At 38.0% G+C, this 17911-nt stretch overlaps 1 protein-coding gene across 1 annotated transcript; it reads right to left on the reverse strand.

Moving 5' to 3' along the window:
* Nucleotides 1-1840: 1840 nt before the first annotated feature.
* On the reverse strand, nucleotides 1841-16144 carry LOC125683601 (peroxidase-like protein). The gene is made up of 12 exons (XM_048924934.2): nucleotides 15510-16144; nucleotides 12779-12950; nucleotides 10943-11166; nucleotides 10279-10458; nucleotides 8951-8996; nucleotides 8343-8458; nucleotides 7820-7921; nucleotides 5739-5867; nucleotides 4822-5563; nucleotides 3509-3678; nucleotides 3079-3193; nucleotides 1841-2221 (listed from the first exon to the last, which is right to left on the reverse strand). Exons 1-12 carry the CDS (start codon nucleotides 15646-15648, stop codon nucleotides 2032-2034), a joined length of 2325 nt encoding a protein of 774 aa, XP_048780891.1. The 5' UTR covers nucleotides 15649-16144; the 3' UTR covers nucleotides 1841-2031.
* Nucleotides 16145-17911: the final 1767 nt, after the last annotated feature.

The raw sequence follows: 17911 nt of genomic DNA on the forward strand, positions 1-17911 counted from the left end.
CTGCACCTCGGAATAATTAGGATGGAGCTTAATGGGATATTAAGATGACCGACGCTTGAACTTGGGGATGTTTAATAAGCTCCACTCCATCCGAAGGTAATACCCGAAAAGGTTCATCATCCGAAGGTAATACCCGAAAAGGTTCATCATCCGAAGGTAATACCCGAAAAGGTTCATCATCCTTAATGATTCATTCAATTGAACGCAACAGAAATATTCAAGTTGTAAATGGATAAAAGGGGTATTGGTTTCGATTGATTTTAATACACAGGAAAAAAATCTATATACAGATATCCTTTGTTTACTGTGGTGATTGACCTAAGAAGCGAGTCTATCTTTTTAGATATATACCCGGTAGTGTAGCATAAATTCAATGAAAACAAGAAGCTGAATCGGAAAAAGGTTTAAACTCCAGAAACAGGACATTTTCAAGATTTAGCAAATCGATTCACTCGATAGTAGAATATGCAATTCTTTTTTTTTTTTCTTCTTTAGTATAGTATTATGTGAGCATTATCATTATTTCGGCAAAATATGTTGCTATCGTAACATGTTTTGTTACATCTTGTAAGACCATTTCGTTCATTGTAAGGCGTTTTTCTTCTTACTATTGCTTTTTTAATTAAATCCGTATTAGTGCGGTCTCTAACTGAACCAGAGAACATTATACTTTGTAATTCAATTAAAGAAAGTAATAAATCAATACAGCGTTCCACAACCGCAGCATTAGATCCGCCCATCATAGTATTAGATAAATAAATAAATGTTAATTCGATATACTTTACATACATATAAATACCAAGGACAACCCATGAAAGCTCGAAAGCTTATTTCCAATGGGGTCCTTTGATGCACAGATGTTGGTGCTAGGGGACATTTATGTGGAAGGAAATCGGAGTACCCGGAGGAAACCCACGTGTCCGAGGGGACGACCACTATACCCTCTCACATTCAACCACTGCCGATCACGGGGATCGAAATCAGGTCACAGTGGTGAAAAGTGAGAGCGCTAGCCGGACACGCAGTGCTTTGATTCCGAGTTTAATTAAAGAAATCTTTCGTACATCGTATTTTGACGCTGGTTATTTTCACGGTTTTCGTGTGATTTGATATTTTACGCTGTTCAATGTTCATGGTTTTTGTTTAAATCAATCTTCACGCAGCATTAAATTCAAGGTTTTCTGTCCATTTCATTAAAAAAATGTTATGAATAAGTTATATTTGTTGTATTTATAATGTCAGGACTTTGATCTTTGGTGAAAAATTGCGAAATTTAAGCTTCAGTCAAAAATAAGGCTACATACAGAGTCCAGTCATAGTTGTAGGGATAAGAGTAATCTGTAGTTACAGCATTCATGACAGCATGTCTAACCTTTAATGTCTTTATTAAATATCAGTTACATATGTACATGTAGTTAGTATGTAAATGTTTAGAATATGAGAAGCATACTTATAAATAGCATCAACAGAAAAGTAAGAAAAACAATACATGTACACAGAAAATTGTATCATTTCTGGAAGTACAATATTTATATTAAACGTCTGACACCGAAATGTGACCTTATCCGGAAATGATTTAAAATTTACGTAGAAAACCAGTGAAAATTGGTGCCATCCCTTTCGAAAAATACTTCCCACGGGCCTGAACACTGCGTGACAACCTCGAGTATTTTCCTCATCCCCTTTATCATTGTATTTCCGGAAATCGACGGGACTTTATCAGTATGTCAGGTGGTAATGACGTCATTCCTCTGGTAAGTTACCGTTACTATCATTTACGGCGATCGACAAACTAGGATTAAGAGTAAGAGGGAGTAAGAATAATGAGAGGAGGGGGGTGTGTCTGTTACAGATAAAAGTTTAAACTGTAAGTTATTGAGATGTCTATCCAATAATGTTGCTAAACAATGAATCCTTGTCACGTGTAGCATGAAATTGTATAGTCACATAGTCCTTAGAACAGAACATTTTCAACAGATACAACATTGTCACAATTGCTGGGTCCTAGTGTAATTCACGTGTACTGATTATTCAGTATACTTGAGCTCCAGACTGTCGCCTCTGCTGAGGTACGAGGAAGGGTGGTATGTTAAGATTGACACCGGGTTGTAATGGTTGCCGCCTTCCACCAAGATTCCGCAGTTCTCTTACAAACGGTTCAATGTCAAAACCAAGAGGCGTACTCTGCCCTAGAATTCGATTACAGGAAATGGGTTGATTTCTGAAAGATAAAGAAAGATTTTTAGAATACCCCTTTGTGCTTAAGGTCACAGACAACGTATGTAGCATACTCAATTTCTAACATTTGTTTGGGTGCTGTGTTACATCCCACTCGAGAATGTTTCACACAGATGTATATGATCGTTCCAATAATGGAGTATCACTTCCACAGGCACTTGTTTCATACACGAGTCCCCCCTCCTTAATAATACCACAAGGATTAAGGATGGGGGACACATGTATGAAACAAGTGCCTGTGATCACTTCGCTTGATCGAGCGTGCAAATTTCACTGAACTGATTGGCCGTGTTTTCAATAAAAGTGAGCTGGATGACTATATGACATTTGTTACTGAGAACAAAAGTGAAACATGATGATGGTAGACGTCACCAGCTTTACGTAAAGGTCACGACTTTAGCTATTCAGTTTACAATTCTCACAGGTGCTTGTGGACAGGACTTCCGGTACCCCCTTTCTTGTATTTGTAAATGTTCAATTCCTTGGGTATTTCGGACGTATTTTTGATAAAATATGTAACTTCAAAGTTTATATATTTCTATGGAATACACTAATCTCGCATAGAAACCGTTTTTAAAAATGTCATATCACCGATCATAATTAGTTCATATGAAATGATCGGTGATATGATAGTCACGGCAAATCTAAGATTTAGTAGAAAACAAAACTCTCGTTTTTACTTCTTGAATCAATTGTATAAAGTAAACAAGTAAGGGTCATATGACCAATGGCAATCTTCTTGAGCCAGCAACCATTGTTTCAAAGAAAGAAAAAAAAAAACAACCAACCATTAATTTCAAAACTAGTAAAGAATGATGGCTTTGACTAAAACTGCCTTACCTTCTAACAGTCTGTCTCCTGAACAGTAGAGGTTGTATAACAGGGGATGAGCCATGCACCAGTGTGGAGCACATTATCTTAGACATTGTCACCTTCTTCATCTCCACCAGTTGTTCTGTAAAATTAAATATTGTTACCTATTTACAAATGAAACACTTCAGAACGCTATTGCTCAAGACTTACTAGTACTTTTCTCAAAGAATACCAGTGACACAATCAAAGTTACTGAAGCATATCTTTGTTTGAAAGACTTGCAGTGATTTCCAATAATTCCAAATTAAATTATTGGCACTATGCTATAATTAATCTTTAAGGATCTAGTATTGCAGTTTTAAAATAGTACATTTCTACAAATAGTAAAATAGTCCTTAAATGCAAAACGTTTGGCAATATGTTTGATTCCCTTCTGGGCAGAAAAACAGACAAGTACCTTCTGTGAAGCCAGTAAGAGGAAACTTGTTCTCATACCAAAATCTGTCGCCAAGTTTAAGTCTGTTGAACTGGAATCCCACAATGCAGCTGAATGTGGGGCCCATCAGAGAACTACCGAGGTTTTTCTCCGAAAGAGCTCCAGCAAATAAATCTACGTCATCAGGGTGTCTAAAAATAGAAAGCGCTCCAGCAAATAAGCCTATGTCCTCAGGGCGTCTACAAGAAAAGCTTATCGAATAAATTATAGAATATAATTATATCATAAAAACGTTTCAGTGTTGTTTGGTTATTAATCTGAATGATTTGGAGAATGGTAATTTTTTCCCATTGAAATGCTGCAGAGATTCTTTTCACATTCCTAACATCTATAATAAATCGCTGTCATGTTCTTATTTTTTAAAGAAACTCATAATGTCACCAGTAATTAAACACAACAATTACCTAATTTTCATTTCTTCATTAAGGGCCTTAAAACAAAACAAGAGGATCAAAGGCCACATCGCTCACCTGACTGGCTAAACATTAAATTACACCCAGGCTTAGATTTATCAAAAAATCTCAAACTTCTCTTAATTGAGCAGTCAAAATTTTAGCAAAATTTAAGACTTAAATCCAAGTTTCTACTTAAGTTTCTTCGGGAAATCCAAGTCTGGTCCCGAGGATCAATAAACTTGGACGTATGAGAAAACCAACTCTTTTAAAAGAATTTTTCTGAATGTTCATAATTGTAAAGCCTTCTTGCGGCCTTGTCATGGTCCCTGAGGTCATGGTATAGGAACAAAATAGAATCAACAATACTCGAGGATGCTTGTATATAATTTTGACATTTTAAACTGTGACCTTGTTCTTGTGAAGAAGAAATTTCCTTATATCCCTGTGTAAATGTCAAGCTGCTACCATGTTCCTCTCCTGGTCCCGCTTTTGGACAAAATTTGTTGTTTGTTATTTGAATCTCCATTAGATGCAAGCTTTCATGCAATTTCGATTTAAGGGGTTCTTCCAAAAAACGAATTTCTTGATACACCACACACAGTATTTCCAAATCAAATCCCTTTGAAAGAGGGCTTTTTTGGTTCATTGGTTTTTTAGAGGACATTTACACACCACACCCTAGTTTTACTTCTTAATCATATCCCTATGGATGGTGTCATACTTAAATTCTTTTTAACCCAGCGATGCATTCTAAATAAAATTCAAATGCGGTTGAAATTGGTTCTGCGGTCCTTCAGAAGAAAATAAAACTGTGAAAACCTTTCGCCAGACAGATAGAGACAGACTCAGTTGGGCTACAAAGATGAAAAATTATTTAACCTGTAAATTGATTGTAAAATCGCTGCTGATTGTTCGTCATGGTCGATGAGGCCGAGGGACCACGTGCCAAAATGTTCGGCTCTGGGTCTCCCACACCATTGTCTGAATACGTTGTACCCCGGGAGTCCATGGTCCCTCCCGCGTTGAATATTTAGAGCGACGAGGTCCAAGCTCAGTGTCGCCCCGGGGCTTGTGGTCGGAGTCCCTGTTGGGGCTGCGTCAAATAAATGGTTTCTTAGATCGGTAGTAACAAAACGGTCCATGTCTGCTTTACCAGTGTTAGCCATCCACGACGCAACGAACTCGCAACCTCCATTTTGTGGAAAATTGATAAAAGTTGGATTGTCAAAGTTTTTTCTTAGAGGGTCTTCCCTGATAGATCTGCCGTTATCTTGCCCCACAACACTCTGAACGAAACTGTGACCGAATCTGTATGCGGCTGCTGCAAAACTGTTTATCGCTCGGGGGTCTACATTCGGGTCATACACTGTATGGTGCCCCATCCTTGTGGATTTCAAACCGAAATAGTTGATAAATTCTGGTGCTAAGATATCGGGTAGATATTCGTTATACACGACATGATTGAGTTCTGCCACTATGATACGTTTTGTCTCCTGAAACAGAACCTCGTCATCAGTGATTCCGGTGGCTTGTTGCAGAGCCTCGGCAATAAGGTTATGGCGACGTAAAAACATGATGTGAATAACAGCAAGTAAGGGACTCTCTGTGTGCCTGTGGTCTCCTGCCAAACCGAACAGAAGAAGAATACCAGACAACATCAAAATAGGAATATAAGCAGTACAAAGTGTGTAACAGGAAGTTTAAACATGTTTACAGATTTGTTTTCACTATGTGGTGTTAAAATTCATTTCGAGATTATTTTGTGATTATAAAGTTTATGCATGTTGATACAATACCGGCGTCGAAGCAGTGGTTGATCGGACTTCTGGAGAACAGTCCATTGTGTTCGTTTTCGCACTGCGTTTCCTCTCCCTCAGGGAGTATGCCGGGACGATAAGAGTGCAGTCGACTGACCCTGAGTAAACCTGGTTAATTAAGAAATAAATTTCATCTTTGAAAATACACGAGGGCATGAACTGCGACGCTTTTCTCTAGCATATTTGTTATGAAGCGTGTGAAATGTATGTAACGCGCTTCCTGAAAAAAATGCTAGCGTAAAGCGTCGCGTTCAGGCCCTCGTGTATTTTCAAAATCTAATTATTTTTATATTTACATTCTACTTTCATTTCTGTCGGAGTTTCCAGCCGTTAATATAGATGTACTATATTGATGAACTTGAGATTCATACGCGCATTGTTCACATGTTCACCGCATTCACGAGGAAATGGCTATCATTACAATATGGTAAAGATATTTAAGACAAATACCTTGGCAATGTAAATATTCCAAAATGAAAAGGTTTAATATAAAATAAAATCCTTGCTATGAGAGAAAAAATGAAAGTAATTTTTTGAATTGCAATCGTTTAAGGTTAATGTAACAAAAGCTCAAGTTATTTACCCGACTCACCGCTCAAGGTATTTATCCGACTCACCGCTGAAGTTATATACCTGCCTCACCCCTCAAGGTACTTACCAGACTCACCGCTCAAGGTATACATCCGACTCACCGCTCAAGTTATATACCCGACTCACCGCTCAAGTTATATACCCGACTCACTGCTCAAGTTATATACCCGACTCACTGCTCAAGTTATATACCCGACTCACTGCTCAAGTTATATACCCGACTCACTGCTCAAGGTATAGATCCGACTCACCGCTCAAGGTATCTACCCGACTCACCGCTCAAGGTATAGATCCGACTCACTGCTCAAGGTATCTACCCGACTCACCACTCAAGGTATAGATCCGACTCACCGATCAAGTTATATACCTGACTCACCGCTCAAGATATATACCCGACTCACCGCTCAAAGTACTTACCAGACTCACCGCTCAAGGTATACATCCGACTCACCGCTCAAGTTATATACCCGACTCACCGCTCAAGTTATATACCCGACTCACTGCTCAAGTTATATACCCGACTCACTGCTCAAGGTATAGATCCGACTCACCGCTCAAGGTATCTACCCGACTCACCGCTCAAGGTATAGATCCGACTCACCGCTCAAGTTATATACCTGACTCACTGCTCAAAGTATAGATCCGACTCACCGCTCAAGGTATCTACCCGACTCACCGCTCAAGGTATAGATCCGACTCACCGCTCAAGGTATCTACCCGACTCACCACTCAAGGTATAGATCCGACTCATCGCTCAAGGTATCTACCCGACTCACCGCTCAAGGTATAGATCCGACTCACCGCTCAAGGTATATACCTGACTCACTGCTCAAGGTATATACCCGACTCACCGCTCAAGGCATATACCCGACTCACCACTCAAGGTATCTACCCGACTCACCGCTCAAGGTATATACCTGACTCACCGCTCAAGTTATTGGCCCAACTCCCCAGTCGTTCAAACCGTTTACTTTAGTATCTGACTTCGCTGAAGTTCTAAACCCGACTTCCCGGTCAAAGTGTTTATAGTTACGTTCCACCCCAGCTGTATAACAAGCTCCCCGCTCAATCTGTACACTCACCTCCCTGTTTTTCCAGAAGCTGTACAACAAGCTTCCAGCTCAATCTACACACTCACCTCCCTGTGTTTCTGAAGCTGTACAACAAGCTCCCAGCTCAATCTGAACACTCACCTCCCTGTTTTTCCAGAAGCTGTACAACAAGCTCCCAGCTCAATCTGCACACTCACCTCCCTGTGTTTCTGAAGCTGTACAACAAGCTCCCAGCTCAATCTGAACACTCACCTCCCTGTGTTTCTGAAGCTGTACAACAAGCTCCCAGCTCAATCTGCACACTCACCTCCCTGTGTTTCTGAAGCTGTACAACAAGCTCCCAGCTCAATCTGCACACTCACCTCCCTGTGTTTCTGAAGCTGTACAACAAGCTCCCAGCTCAATCTGAACACTCACCTCCCTGTTTTTCTCGTAGCGAGTTTTCTTTTGCCGTATTGAATCCATAAATGGCGGAACCGTCAATGAAGGAAGACCTTTGATTCAGTTGTTGTCTGATCCCTATAAAAAGAAGGGCGTGTTTCGGTTACGTTAGAGTATACACTAAATATTATAAATGTCACACTACATATCGTAAACGTCACGTGTAAAACCTCACATCCACGGTTGTCATGCTTTAATCAATGGTATTTTATATCTCGAACTGCTTAGTTAAAAGACCATTGGGTAACAATATTCATTAATAAAATAAATATATTTCAAGTACTTTCTAAAAGTATTATATAAAAAGAGAAATCACGCCAACAAAATCAAGATTATGTCGGACTAACAGAATTGTGAGTAGACATACGGTTCATTGAACACTGTCGTAATACATATTCTAAATGTGCTCATAGTTTTTGCCATGGAGCCGTGAGACGGAAGAAGTACTGAAGAAGTTTTTCTGTGTTTCAGGTGATTCTCTCCATGCATAATTCGATACCTGTATCACAAGCAGGAACTGGTCCAATGTCTGAACGGACAAAGTGCATACATTTCTGCGTGGGATCTGTGAAGTAGGGGTCATCATTAGCGATAGGAATGTTGAAGCACTCAATCCTGTAAACGAAGAGAAACTTATCAACGTTGCAGTTGTACCAATCTGATTAAATTCAGGTCCGTTGATCCGCTCACGTAGGTCGTTACCCTAGTGTAGCGATCTACGTGAGCGGATTAAAGGATCTGATTGATTGCATATTGTTTAACGTCCCTCTCGAGAATTTTTCACTCATATGGAGACATCACCATTGCCGGTGAAGGGCTGCAAAAATCTAGGTACGGTCTTTGAGCAGGGAGGGATCTTTATCGTACCACACCTGCTGTGACATGGGGCCTCGGTTTTTTGCCGTCTCATCCGAAGGACCATCCCATTTAGTCGCCTCTTACGACAAGCAAGGGGTACCGAGGACCTATTCTAACCCGTATCCCCACAGGATCTGATTTTAATCAGATTGCAGTTGTACATGTGCAACACTGTTCTCTATTAAAGTTACTATTTTGCGGGAAATTCTAATAACTATGAAAATGTACACTGCACATTATGATGCTTACCTGTTTGGATTTATGCAACAATCTTCTATGATATTATTTTCAGAATCTACAAATTAAAAGGAAATATTTCTGTCAAGACTGTACCATTTTTCTGGAGAATTTTGTTTAGTTTGCTTACCTCCTGTGTATATGCAACAAATATAAACATTCAATGAAATCTGGGGAAATCCTTTAGGGAGAGTAAAATTTTAATATAGAGTTCATAGTTTTCATCGAAACAGAAAATTGATAGACGGAATGGTGTTTCTTTGTTGCCACTAGTTTTACAGAGTTTATTGAAATCAGACAAAGTCATGGAAGCGGTAGTAACTTCGATATGATTTTACACAGTAAATGTAATTCAGCGACAACTGCAATGCTCTTCATCGAAATGTTAAAAAAAGATGCACATAATTAAGTACACTTTTCGTTTGTACAAAGTCTGATAAAGATATATAAATAGAAACTACTAGGAAAGCAGCATTTTAAACTAATTTTAAGGATGAACGCTACACCAGAGAAATTTGATATGGATGAAAAGTGGAGGCTATGTTCAACACTATTTTGAAATTGAAAACTTTCAAATCAACTTTATTTAGTCAAAAAATGCAGTTTTAGTAGAAAGCAATCTGATTTTTTTTAAACCTGCTAGATTCGAACTCGCGATCTACAGTTCAGCAGTTGGCGTTCTAACTTACTGGACTACTCAGCTAGACATTTAGATTTAAAAGGAATAAACAAATATTGCTGGTATTTACATTTTCATCCATGTATTAAAAGGAAGTCAGCCATTATGACGACATAGAGTACATCCTTAACATATAACAGATAAACAAAAACCCATAAAGCTGTGAATCATGTTGCATTCTGAAATGCTTTACGAGTAATTTTAACAACAGCGGCATATTGCTTATTGAAATCAGTTTATGTCGTCCGGAAGGGCTCAGTTACAAGTTCTCGCTGAAGACTTTTAAGGAGTAACATTTTGGAATGATTCAACAGATTTATCTACATTTAGCAACAGTGGTCAGATTCTCTCGTCGTTATACAAAAATCTTCAGACGGAATGTTTTTTTCCATTCAGTATTCATCTCTATCCAAATTACGTCGTACGTGGAGTAGCTTTAGTTATAGATACCACTTTGTTCAGTTAAGTATCTTTTTATAGTATATGTACTTGTTTTAACAAGTTTCATTGAAATCAGATAAAAAGAGGAGGAATATTTTGATATTTAAAAAGATTATACAGACGCCAGACAGACAGCGAACACTTAACAATCACATGAGCTCTTCTGTTTAACCAGCAGAGCTAAAATCATATATCTTCAAATTAACACCAAAAAAATGACCCGTCATAACAGGAGTGCTTGAGATGTCGTGGTCAAGAAACTGTCCGAAGTGTGTGAGGTACGGCGTGAAGCGTGCGCTGACTTCCACCTGGTTGTTGTTATTGTGCACCACGTTGCTGACCCTCCGGCTGCTGGGAAGGAGATGGCCATCTTTGCTCTTAGTTCTCGGCATTTCTATGCCTAGAAATTGAAATAAAATCAACGATGGACAGCTAGCTCGGCTAACTACATGTATCATGAAAGTTAGGAAAAGAAAGGTAAGATCGTGTGATATCGCGATCGTGTCATTGCCCAATTATCGTGATACTCCGCCATCTTTATTACGCCATTGTACTAATGCAGCATTGTCATCGTTCCATTGACTGACGACTTAATGGTTCCTGATGACATGATTTTGAAAGTGACACCCCTGTATTTTTGCCGAGCTCTAACCCTAGAGATTAATATTTCCATTCAAAGAGTAAGCTAGGTATCAATACATGTTTGAAACTGTGCTAATAGAAAGAGACATACTTAGAAAAGTCGCGACATTTCCCGCTTTTTTTACACGTCACAAGTACTATCAATCAAGACTCTACACATACAAAACGGCTTACTGTAACCTTGAGGTATAACTGTATCTGGAGAGTAGTCTATTGTACGTGAAAATAATCGTAAATCCTACCATCTTCGTAGCTGGATGGCACGATTCTGCGGTACACTGTAAATGCTTTGCCCAGAAGTGGATATTTCAGATTATTACAAGCTCCACATGTGTGTCTGTACGGGAAATCGGCACGACACCTAGGTTCCTCATAGCAGTAAGGTTCAAAGGCTTTATGGAATATTTTCAACATAAAAGGGTCTTGCAATAACGGTCGAACCTCATCAGCTGTCCTCTTTCCTGACCTGAAGCAAATAAACACAGGATCGTAAGCTTAAGATGGGGAACTGGGGAACCATCTAGGATACTAGTGTGCAAGTTATAAGGTGCTGTTTTTTTTGTTTTTTTTTTTGGTATTTAATGACATCACTTGTTTAAAATAGATAGGTGATATCAGTTTTAGGGGTAGTAAATACCAAAACACCCCTTCATAGTATGGATATAAACATATTGACGTTATATGTCATATTGTGTTTATGTCTCTCGACTGGTTTGATACACGAGAGCATGTTCTGCGTATGATCGATTTTTAAATAGAGGCTACTGACAAATAGGATGATGTTACAAGGTTTTCAACAGTCTTGTTCAACGTCAGCATTTCGCATCGTATATGGTAGTTATAATGATCTCATTTGCAAATACATCTGTCTGACATGTTTCATACCAATTATTGGGCTGTTCTTTACAAACTGATTTTGACTAAGGATTATCACCTTTACTTGATCAAGATATAGGGCTCACGACGGGTGTGACCGGTAAACAGGGGATGCTTATTCCACTTAGGCACCTGATCACATTCTGGTGTGTACAGTGGTCTGTGTTTGCCCTACTCTTAATTTTGTATTCTTTATAGGAATTATGAGATGATCACTGTTCGTTATCTTCACCTTTTCAAAATCTATGTGTTCATACAAGTGTTGACTTTTCTGGTAGTGAGGCCTTCAACGACCCTAAACTCTAGCACAGTGTATTCAAGAAACCTTTACACAATGAACAAGAAAGATATACGAGGGCATGAACAGCAACGTTTCACGCCAGGATACTTTTCATGAGGCGCTAACGAGCTTCATGAAGTATGCTGGCGTAAAGCATCGCAGTTCACGCCCTTATCCATTTTCAAAAATGAAATTTATTTATTATATTTACATTTTACTTTCATTTCTGTCGAAATATTTCCAGCCGTTAAAATAATCGAACTATATTCATCAAAAATCATATGCACATTTTCCACATTCATGAGAAAATGGCTATCATTCCAATTGGTAAAGATATCAAAGGTAAAAACATTGGAGATATGAAATAGAGAGATGAAAAGTCATTACAAGCCGATTTCTAAAGGCTGGAAACAGGTTTCGTTCGACAACGGTGACATCAAGCAGAGGACGACAATCGCGACGTGTTGCCGCCCTGACAAATAGTCGCTACACTATCTGTTCTGATTGGGAATTTGCTCAACATAGAATTATTCCATTTTAATTTCTGGATCAGTCTAGTAATTATAGCTGTCGGCGCATAGTTTTGTTTTTGGATTCCTTGGTGGGTTTTGTTGTTGTTGTTGGTGTGTTTTTTTTTGTTTTTTTTTATATATACAGACTTTTTTCCCCTTATATACAAACTTTCCAGAAATCGTATAACGATTTATATTAAAATTGTGTTGTACTTATGTATACTCATTGCTTATCTATCGTGTCCTTGACCCAATTTTCATTTACACGAAGTCTTTCTCTGTAAATAGTATTGCACAACACAGTGGTAACGTCGGCCCTCTGCTTACACAATAGTGTTTATCACAAGCCATATTCTTGTCACTGACCTGAAATTTATCGACTGGATTAAATGTTTTATTGCACAACATACATTACTGCCACGGTCCTGGCCACGAAGGCGGCAATGCGAGCCCTGTCGTCTGCAGTCTTCGTCATGGCAAAGTCGTTGATTCTGAGGTACCTGTAGTGGTGCTGGACGGCCGAGTGGTAACTTCCCCGGGAATTACCGCGGGCGTTGTTGTGCTCCGTCAGTGAAGGGAATTCTGAAACGTGTAAATGTGATTTTGGGTTTGAAAATATCAATATTACATGTATGGCACACAGTTTTTACATTTATTCCTCTCATAAATTTTATAAAATGTCTTATAAAAGTTATAAGAAATCGTCTAAAGTTTATGAGATATCATATCCTTTATGAGATATCTTATATCCTTTATAAGATACATGTATCTTATATTCATTTCTTTATAAGATATCTTATATAACATGCAAGAATATAGTGACTGGTAATAATGATTGGTTTTATATAGCGCTTTTTCCAGCGTATGCTGCTCAAAGCGCTCAAGATATCTTATATTTTCTATAAGATATCTCATAAATGAATTTGTATAAGATATCTTATAACTTTTATAAGATATCTTATAACTGTTGCAAGATATCTCTTATTTTATAAGATATCTCATAAACTTTATGAGATATATTGTTTAATATACAAGATATCTTATAAAGTTTATGAGATATCTTATTAATTTTTTATCTTATATATTTTATGAGATATCTTATAAACTATAAAATATGAGATATCTTATAAACTTTTTTTTATAAGATATCCTATAAAGTATATATAAGATATCTTATGAAGTTTATGCGATATCTTATAAAACATATGAGATATCTTATATGTTTTATAAGATATCTCATAAAATAAATTTATAAGATATCTTTTATATTTTATGAGATATCTTGTTTAATATATAAGATATCTTATAATATTTATGAGATATATTATATAGTTTATAAGATATCATATATTTTATGAGATGTCTTATAAACTGTAAATTATATGAGATATTTTATATATTTTTTTTAGATATCTTATTAAATATAGAAGATATCTCATAAATTATATAAAATATCTTTATAGAGGAATTGTCATCGAACTGATACTGATGCGAGAGCTAGAATAGGAAAAGCCAAAGCAGCATTCCTACAACTGAAGAACATATGGAATTCCAAAGAGCTGACTCTGCAGACCAAGATCAGTCAAGAAGGTCCAGACCTTTATTAATTCTTGTCTGAAAATCATGCTCAAAATTCGCTGGCCGAAAACCATCAGCAACAAAGACCTTTGGCAGCGAACCAACCGACTCCCTGCAGAAGGAAAGATTCTAGGATGACGCTGGAGATGGATTGGCCACATACTCCGTAAGTCAGCGTCAAACACCACAAGACAAGCGCTGACCTGGAATCCCCAAGGAAAGAGAAACAGGCAGGCCGAGAAACACGTGGCGCAGAGATATCGATGCCAACACCAAGAAAATGTGATTCACCTGGAGACAGATTGAACAGAAGGCCCAAGATACAGACGCCTGGAGATCTCTTGTCGGCGGCCTATGCACCAGGAAGGGTACCAGGCATAAGTAAGTAATAGATATAAATATGGCGTGCCATACGATATAGTCAAATGCATTCTCGGTTGCTTAAAGCAAAAAAGGAAGGCACGGAAAATTGGGAGAGCCATTTTTGGAAAATTTCAATTATTCCTTTAAAGCACCCTCCCCTAGTGCAGACCCTCCGCACGCATTCATTCCTTGCCCGTTGTCAGTCTATAATCCTTTACACAGAATTCTTCTTCAGTCTCAAAATATTCTTGTAAACTTAAGCTTGGCACTATGAGTATTCTTGTTGCTAACCATTGAGACACGTCTACTCGCATGGGAAAATATGATCAAGAGTGAAAATAGGGCAAACTGATTCGGAAAATCATCTCAAGAAATGCTGATTTTAAGACCTTTAAATAATGGGACAGAATATCATGTACACAATCTCGTATAAACACAAAATGTGACATGTTGGTTGAAGTGTAGTTTTCGGAAGGATGTGCGAGGAGTGTACAAGACCAGAGAGTTTACAGACCACCCCTTATAAAATTCTTCCATTAAAGCTCACCTTTCTTCTGCAGTAACCTAACATGACAATGTAAACAAGCGAACTTTACTAAAGCTGTGATTTTTCTCTTCGAATGGTGTTTTATTAAATGAAGTTTTATCAAATGTTTGAAGGTATCACAAACGAAGTGGTAAAATTATTTGATTGGGAAATTTTTCGGCGGTTTTCTAAAAATAACGCAATTTAGTTCTACAAATAGCGTTCTTGACAGAGCTTGATGTCTTTTGTTTCCACTCAATCAGGTGATGCATTCAATCTTTAGTAAAATATAAATATTTACGTCCAATTATTTTCTATTTCAAAGATTTTCAAAGACCCGGGAAATTACAGTCTGCTTGGATTCTTCGAAAAAATCTCAAACTTAAGTTTAAGTTTTCTTTTAATTGAGCGATTAAAACTGAGACTTAAGTCCGAGTGTCGACTTAACATCCATGTATGAGATGAAGTTGAAAATATAGAAATTATCAAAGACAACATTTGACAGACGACGACTTACTAGAGGCTTCTGATCGTATCATGATTCTGAACCGAAACTTCGGCTCATGTAAGCTTGAAACTAACTCCGGAGAACAAGACAACATATCATGTGCATATAAATGATAAAGTGTACATATATTTGTTTTCCTGTGAAGGTAGTGTTTATACTGACTTACCCACAGGAATATAACCGGAAATATTTCGGCTGCTCATCATCCGGTTCACTAAATCCGAAACAATGGCTCCCAGCTTCCAGTCCCATGTCCCAGCAAAGCGCGAAAACGCCAGCAAAATTAACACGAATTTTAGTTGCATTCCTTATCAAAAGATCAGATAAAATAAATTAATGCATAGATAAATCAAATACTGGTTAAAATGATAGGAAATGAATATCGTACTTCAGAAACACAATTTTACAATTCCTTAAATTAGGAATTGTGAGATTGATCACTGTTCGTTAATTGTCTTCGCCTTTTCACACAAACACACACACACATCCATACATTGTGTGGTTATGCTTTTCAATAAAGTTATGTTTGTAAATTTTCTAACTTACCGAATCTCCGTGTTATTCTTTAATAACTCTGTCTTTTGTAATTTTCCTCTTTCTTTATTTTTCATTCCACTTTTACGGGACATAAATTGACCACAAAGGACTTTATTATCACATCGATCCATCTCTCTCGGTTCTGATTTTATAATCGCGGTTTCTTTTCTTTAAAGAATCTTGACCATGCAAATAAAGTCATTAGATAGTTCATAAAACAATGTGTTCAATTCGAGGAAGGCGATGAATGAGATTTTACGTAGAAAGTTTATCGGCCCTTAAAAGTGCTCAAGCAGACAAATTCTTCGCGGAAGGTGGGGGTTGGGGGGGTTGGGGGGGGGGGGGGGGTTAGGGTTTGTGTTAAACCTTGATTTAATAGAAGTTGTTTCGTTAAGGTTTTGACAAACTTTAATGCTTTATTTACCTATAAGTGATTTAGAACTGACTTCATTATAGCTGACCAGACGGGAAATACACAGCAATAAAATATCCGTTATACGTCAGTCATTCGAAATAAGTCACGTTTCACGATTTTATATTACAAAGCATCCGTCATGCATTTTGTGTATGAAGTGATTCACATCGATGACCCCTCCGTAAATCCGTGTAGACCTTAGTATACTACAGAATATCCGTTATAGATATCTATCAATGACCCAAGATCCCTTCAGGAACCTGCACACAATAAGAAGTGACGCGTAAGTATATCTTTATTAGGCATTTCTTAAAATTTGTATTCATGCATGAGTAAAGCATTTAAAGATATGAATAAACAACTATGATTTACAAGTGTAAAAACATATAAAACGTACCCCAAAAAAATCGTTCATCGTCGTCCGTCTGCCTGTTAACTTCTTCATAACGTGGCGCAATATGATTTTAGTTGCAAGATATCCTTATTTTAGACTTAATTTTGTGATAAGCATACATTGATTAGAAAAAATAGATATTCATGACGATATAAATGGGTTACATAAAACTGGTTTATATCGTATAGATGTACACCTTATATATACCGTTAAGATTATACATGTAGGTCTATACGTACACCCGTTATGTACCGTATAACTTTTGTACTTTCATAGAAATCGAGCATTGTCTGTGAGCCAAGTCATAAAATCTCAAGACCCACAATGGTAAACAAGATTGTTCACATCATGGTCCCGGGGGTGTCAGGGCGGGGCAACAACTGATAGGAGTCAGAGCGGGACAACAACTGATAGGGGGGTCAGAGCGGGGCAACAACTGATAGGGGTCAGGGCGGGGCAACAACTGATAGGGGGTGAGAGCGGGGCAACAACCGATAGGGGGTGAGAGCGGGGCAACAACTGATAGGGGTCAGGGCGGGGCAACAACTGATAGGGGGTGAGAGCGGGGCAACAACTGATAGGGTGTCAGAGCGGGGCAACAACAGAAGGGGGTCAGAGCGGGGCAGCAACAGAAGGGGGTTCAAAATGCTACAGGAAAATATATTGCGAAATTCTTTCAAAATTTATTTCAGAACCAGGAATGAAAGCTCAATTTGTCAAATTGATATGCAAGCAGCCTTTATGTGACGGGTAGATTCAGTTTCTACACATCATCACACAATTAGTCCAAAGTGTGAACACATGAGTATAAATGTATGTAGAAAAAATGCTTCAAGCATCCTCATGGAGTGTAGACTCATGTTTATCTCCCCTTTGGTCCCTGGTTTCAGAGCGGGCTCAAGGAGGTATGCTACACCGGAGAAATTTGATGTAGATGAAAAGTGGAGGATATGTAAAACAATATTTTGAAGTTGAAAATTTTCAAATTTACTTTATTTTGTCAAAAAATACAGTTTTAGTAGAAGGTAATCTGAAAAAAAATTAAAAACCCTGCTGGATTCGACCCTGCGACCTACAGTTCAGCAGTCAACGTGATAACCTACTGAGCTACTCGGCTACGTATTTAAATGGAAAAGTCAAATATTGCTGACATCGATTTTGTCATCCATGTTTTTAAAGGAAGTCAGCCATTATGTCAAAATTTTGACTGTTGCCATGTATG

The sequence above is a fragment of the Ostrea edulis genome, chromosome 6 (assembly GCF_947568905.1).
Source record: "Ostrea edulis chromosome 6, xbOstEdul1.1, whole genome shotgun sequence".
Lineage (NCBI taxonomy): Eukaryota > Metazoa > Mollusca > Bivalvia > Ostreida > Ostreidae > Ostrea > Ostrea edulis.

What these genes read in the sequence shown, in the direction of transcription:
- LOC125683601 (XM_048924934.2), bottom strand. Translation starts at nt 15,648, where the DNA reads ATGCAACTAAAATTCGTGTTAATTTTGCTGGCGTTTTCGCGCTTTGCT. An exon ending in GCCATCCAGCTACGAAGATG is followed by an intron (nt 10,459 to 10,942) that starts GTAGGATTTACG and finishes TTCAATTTCTAG; the next exon opens with GCATAGAAATGCCGAGAACT. An exon ending in AGGAGACAGACTGTTAGAAG is followed by an intron (nt 2,222 to 3,078) that starts GTAAGGCAGTTT and finishes TTTATCTTTCAG; the next exon opens with AAATCAACCCATTTCCTGTA.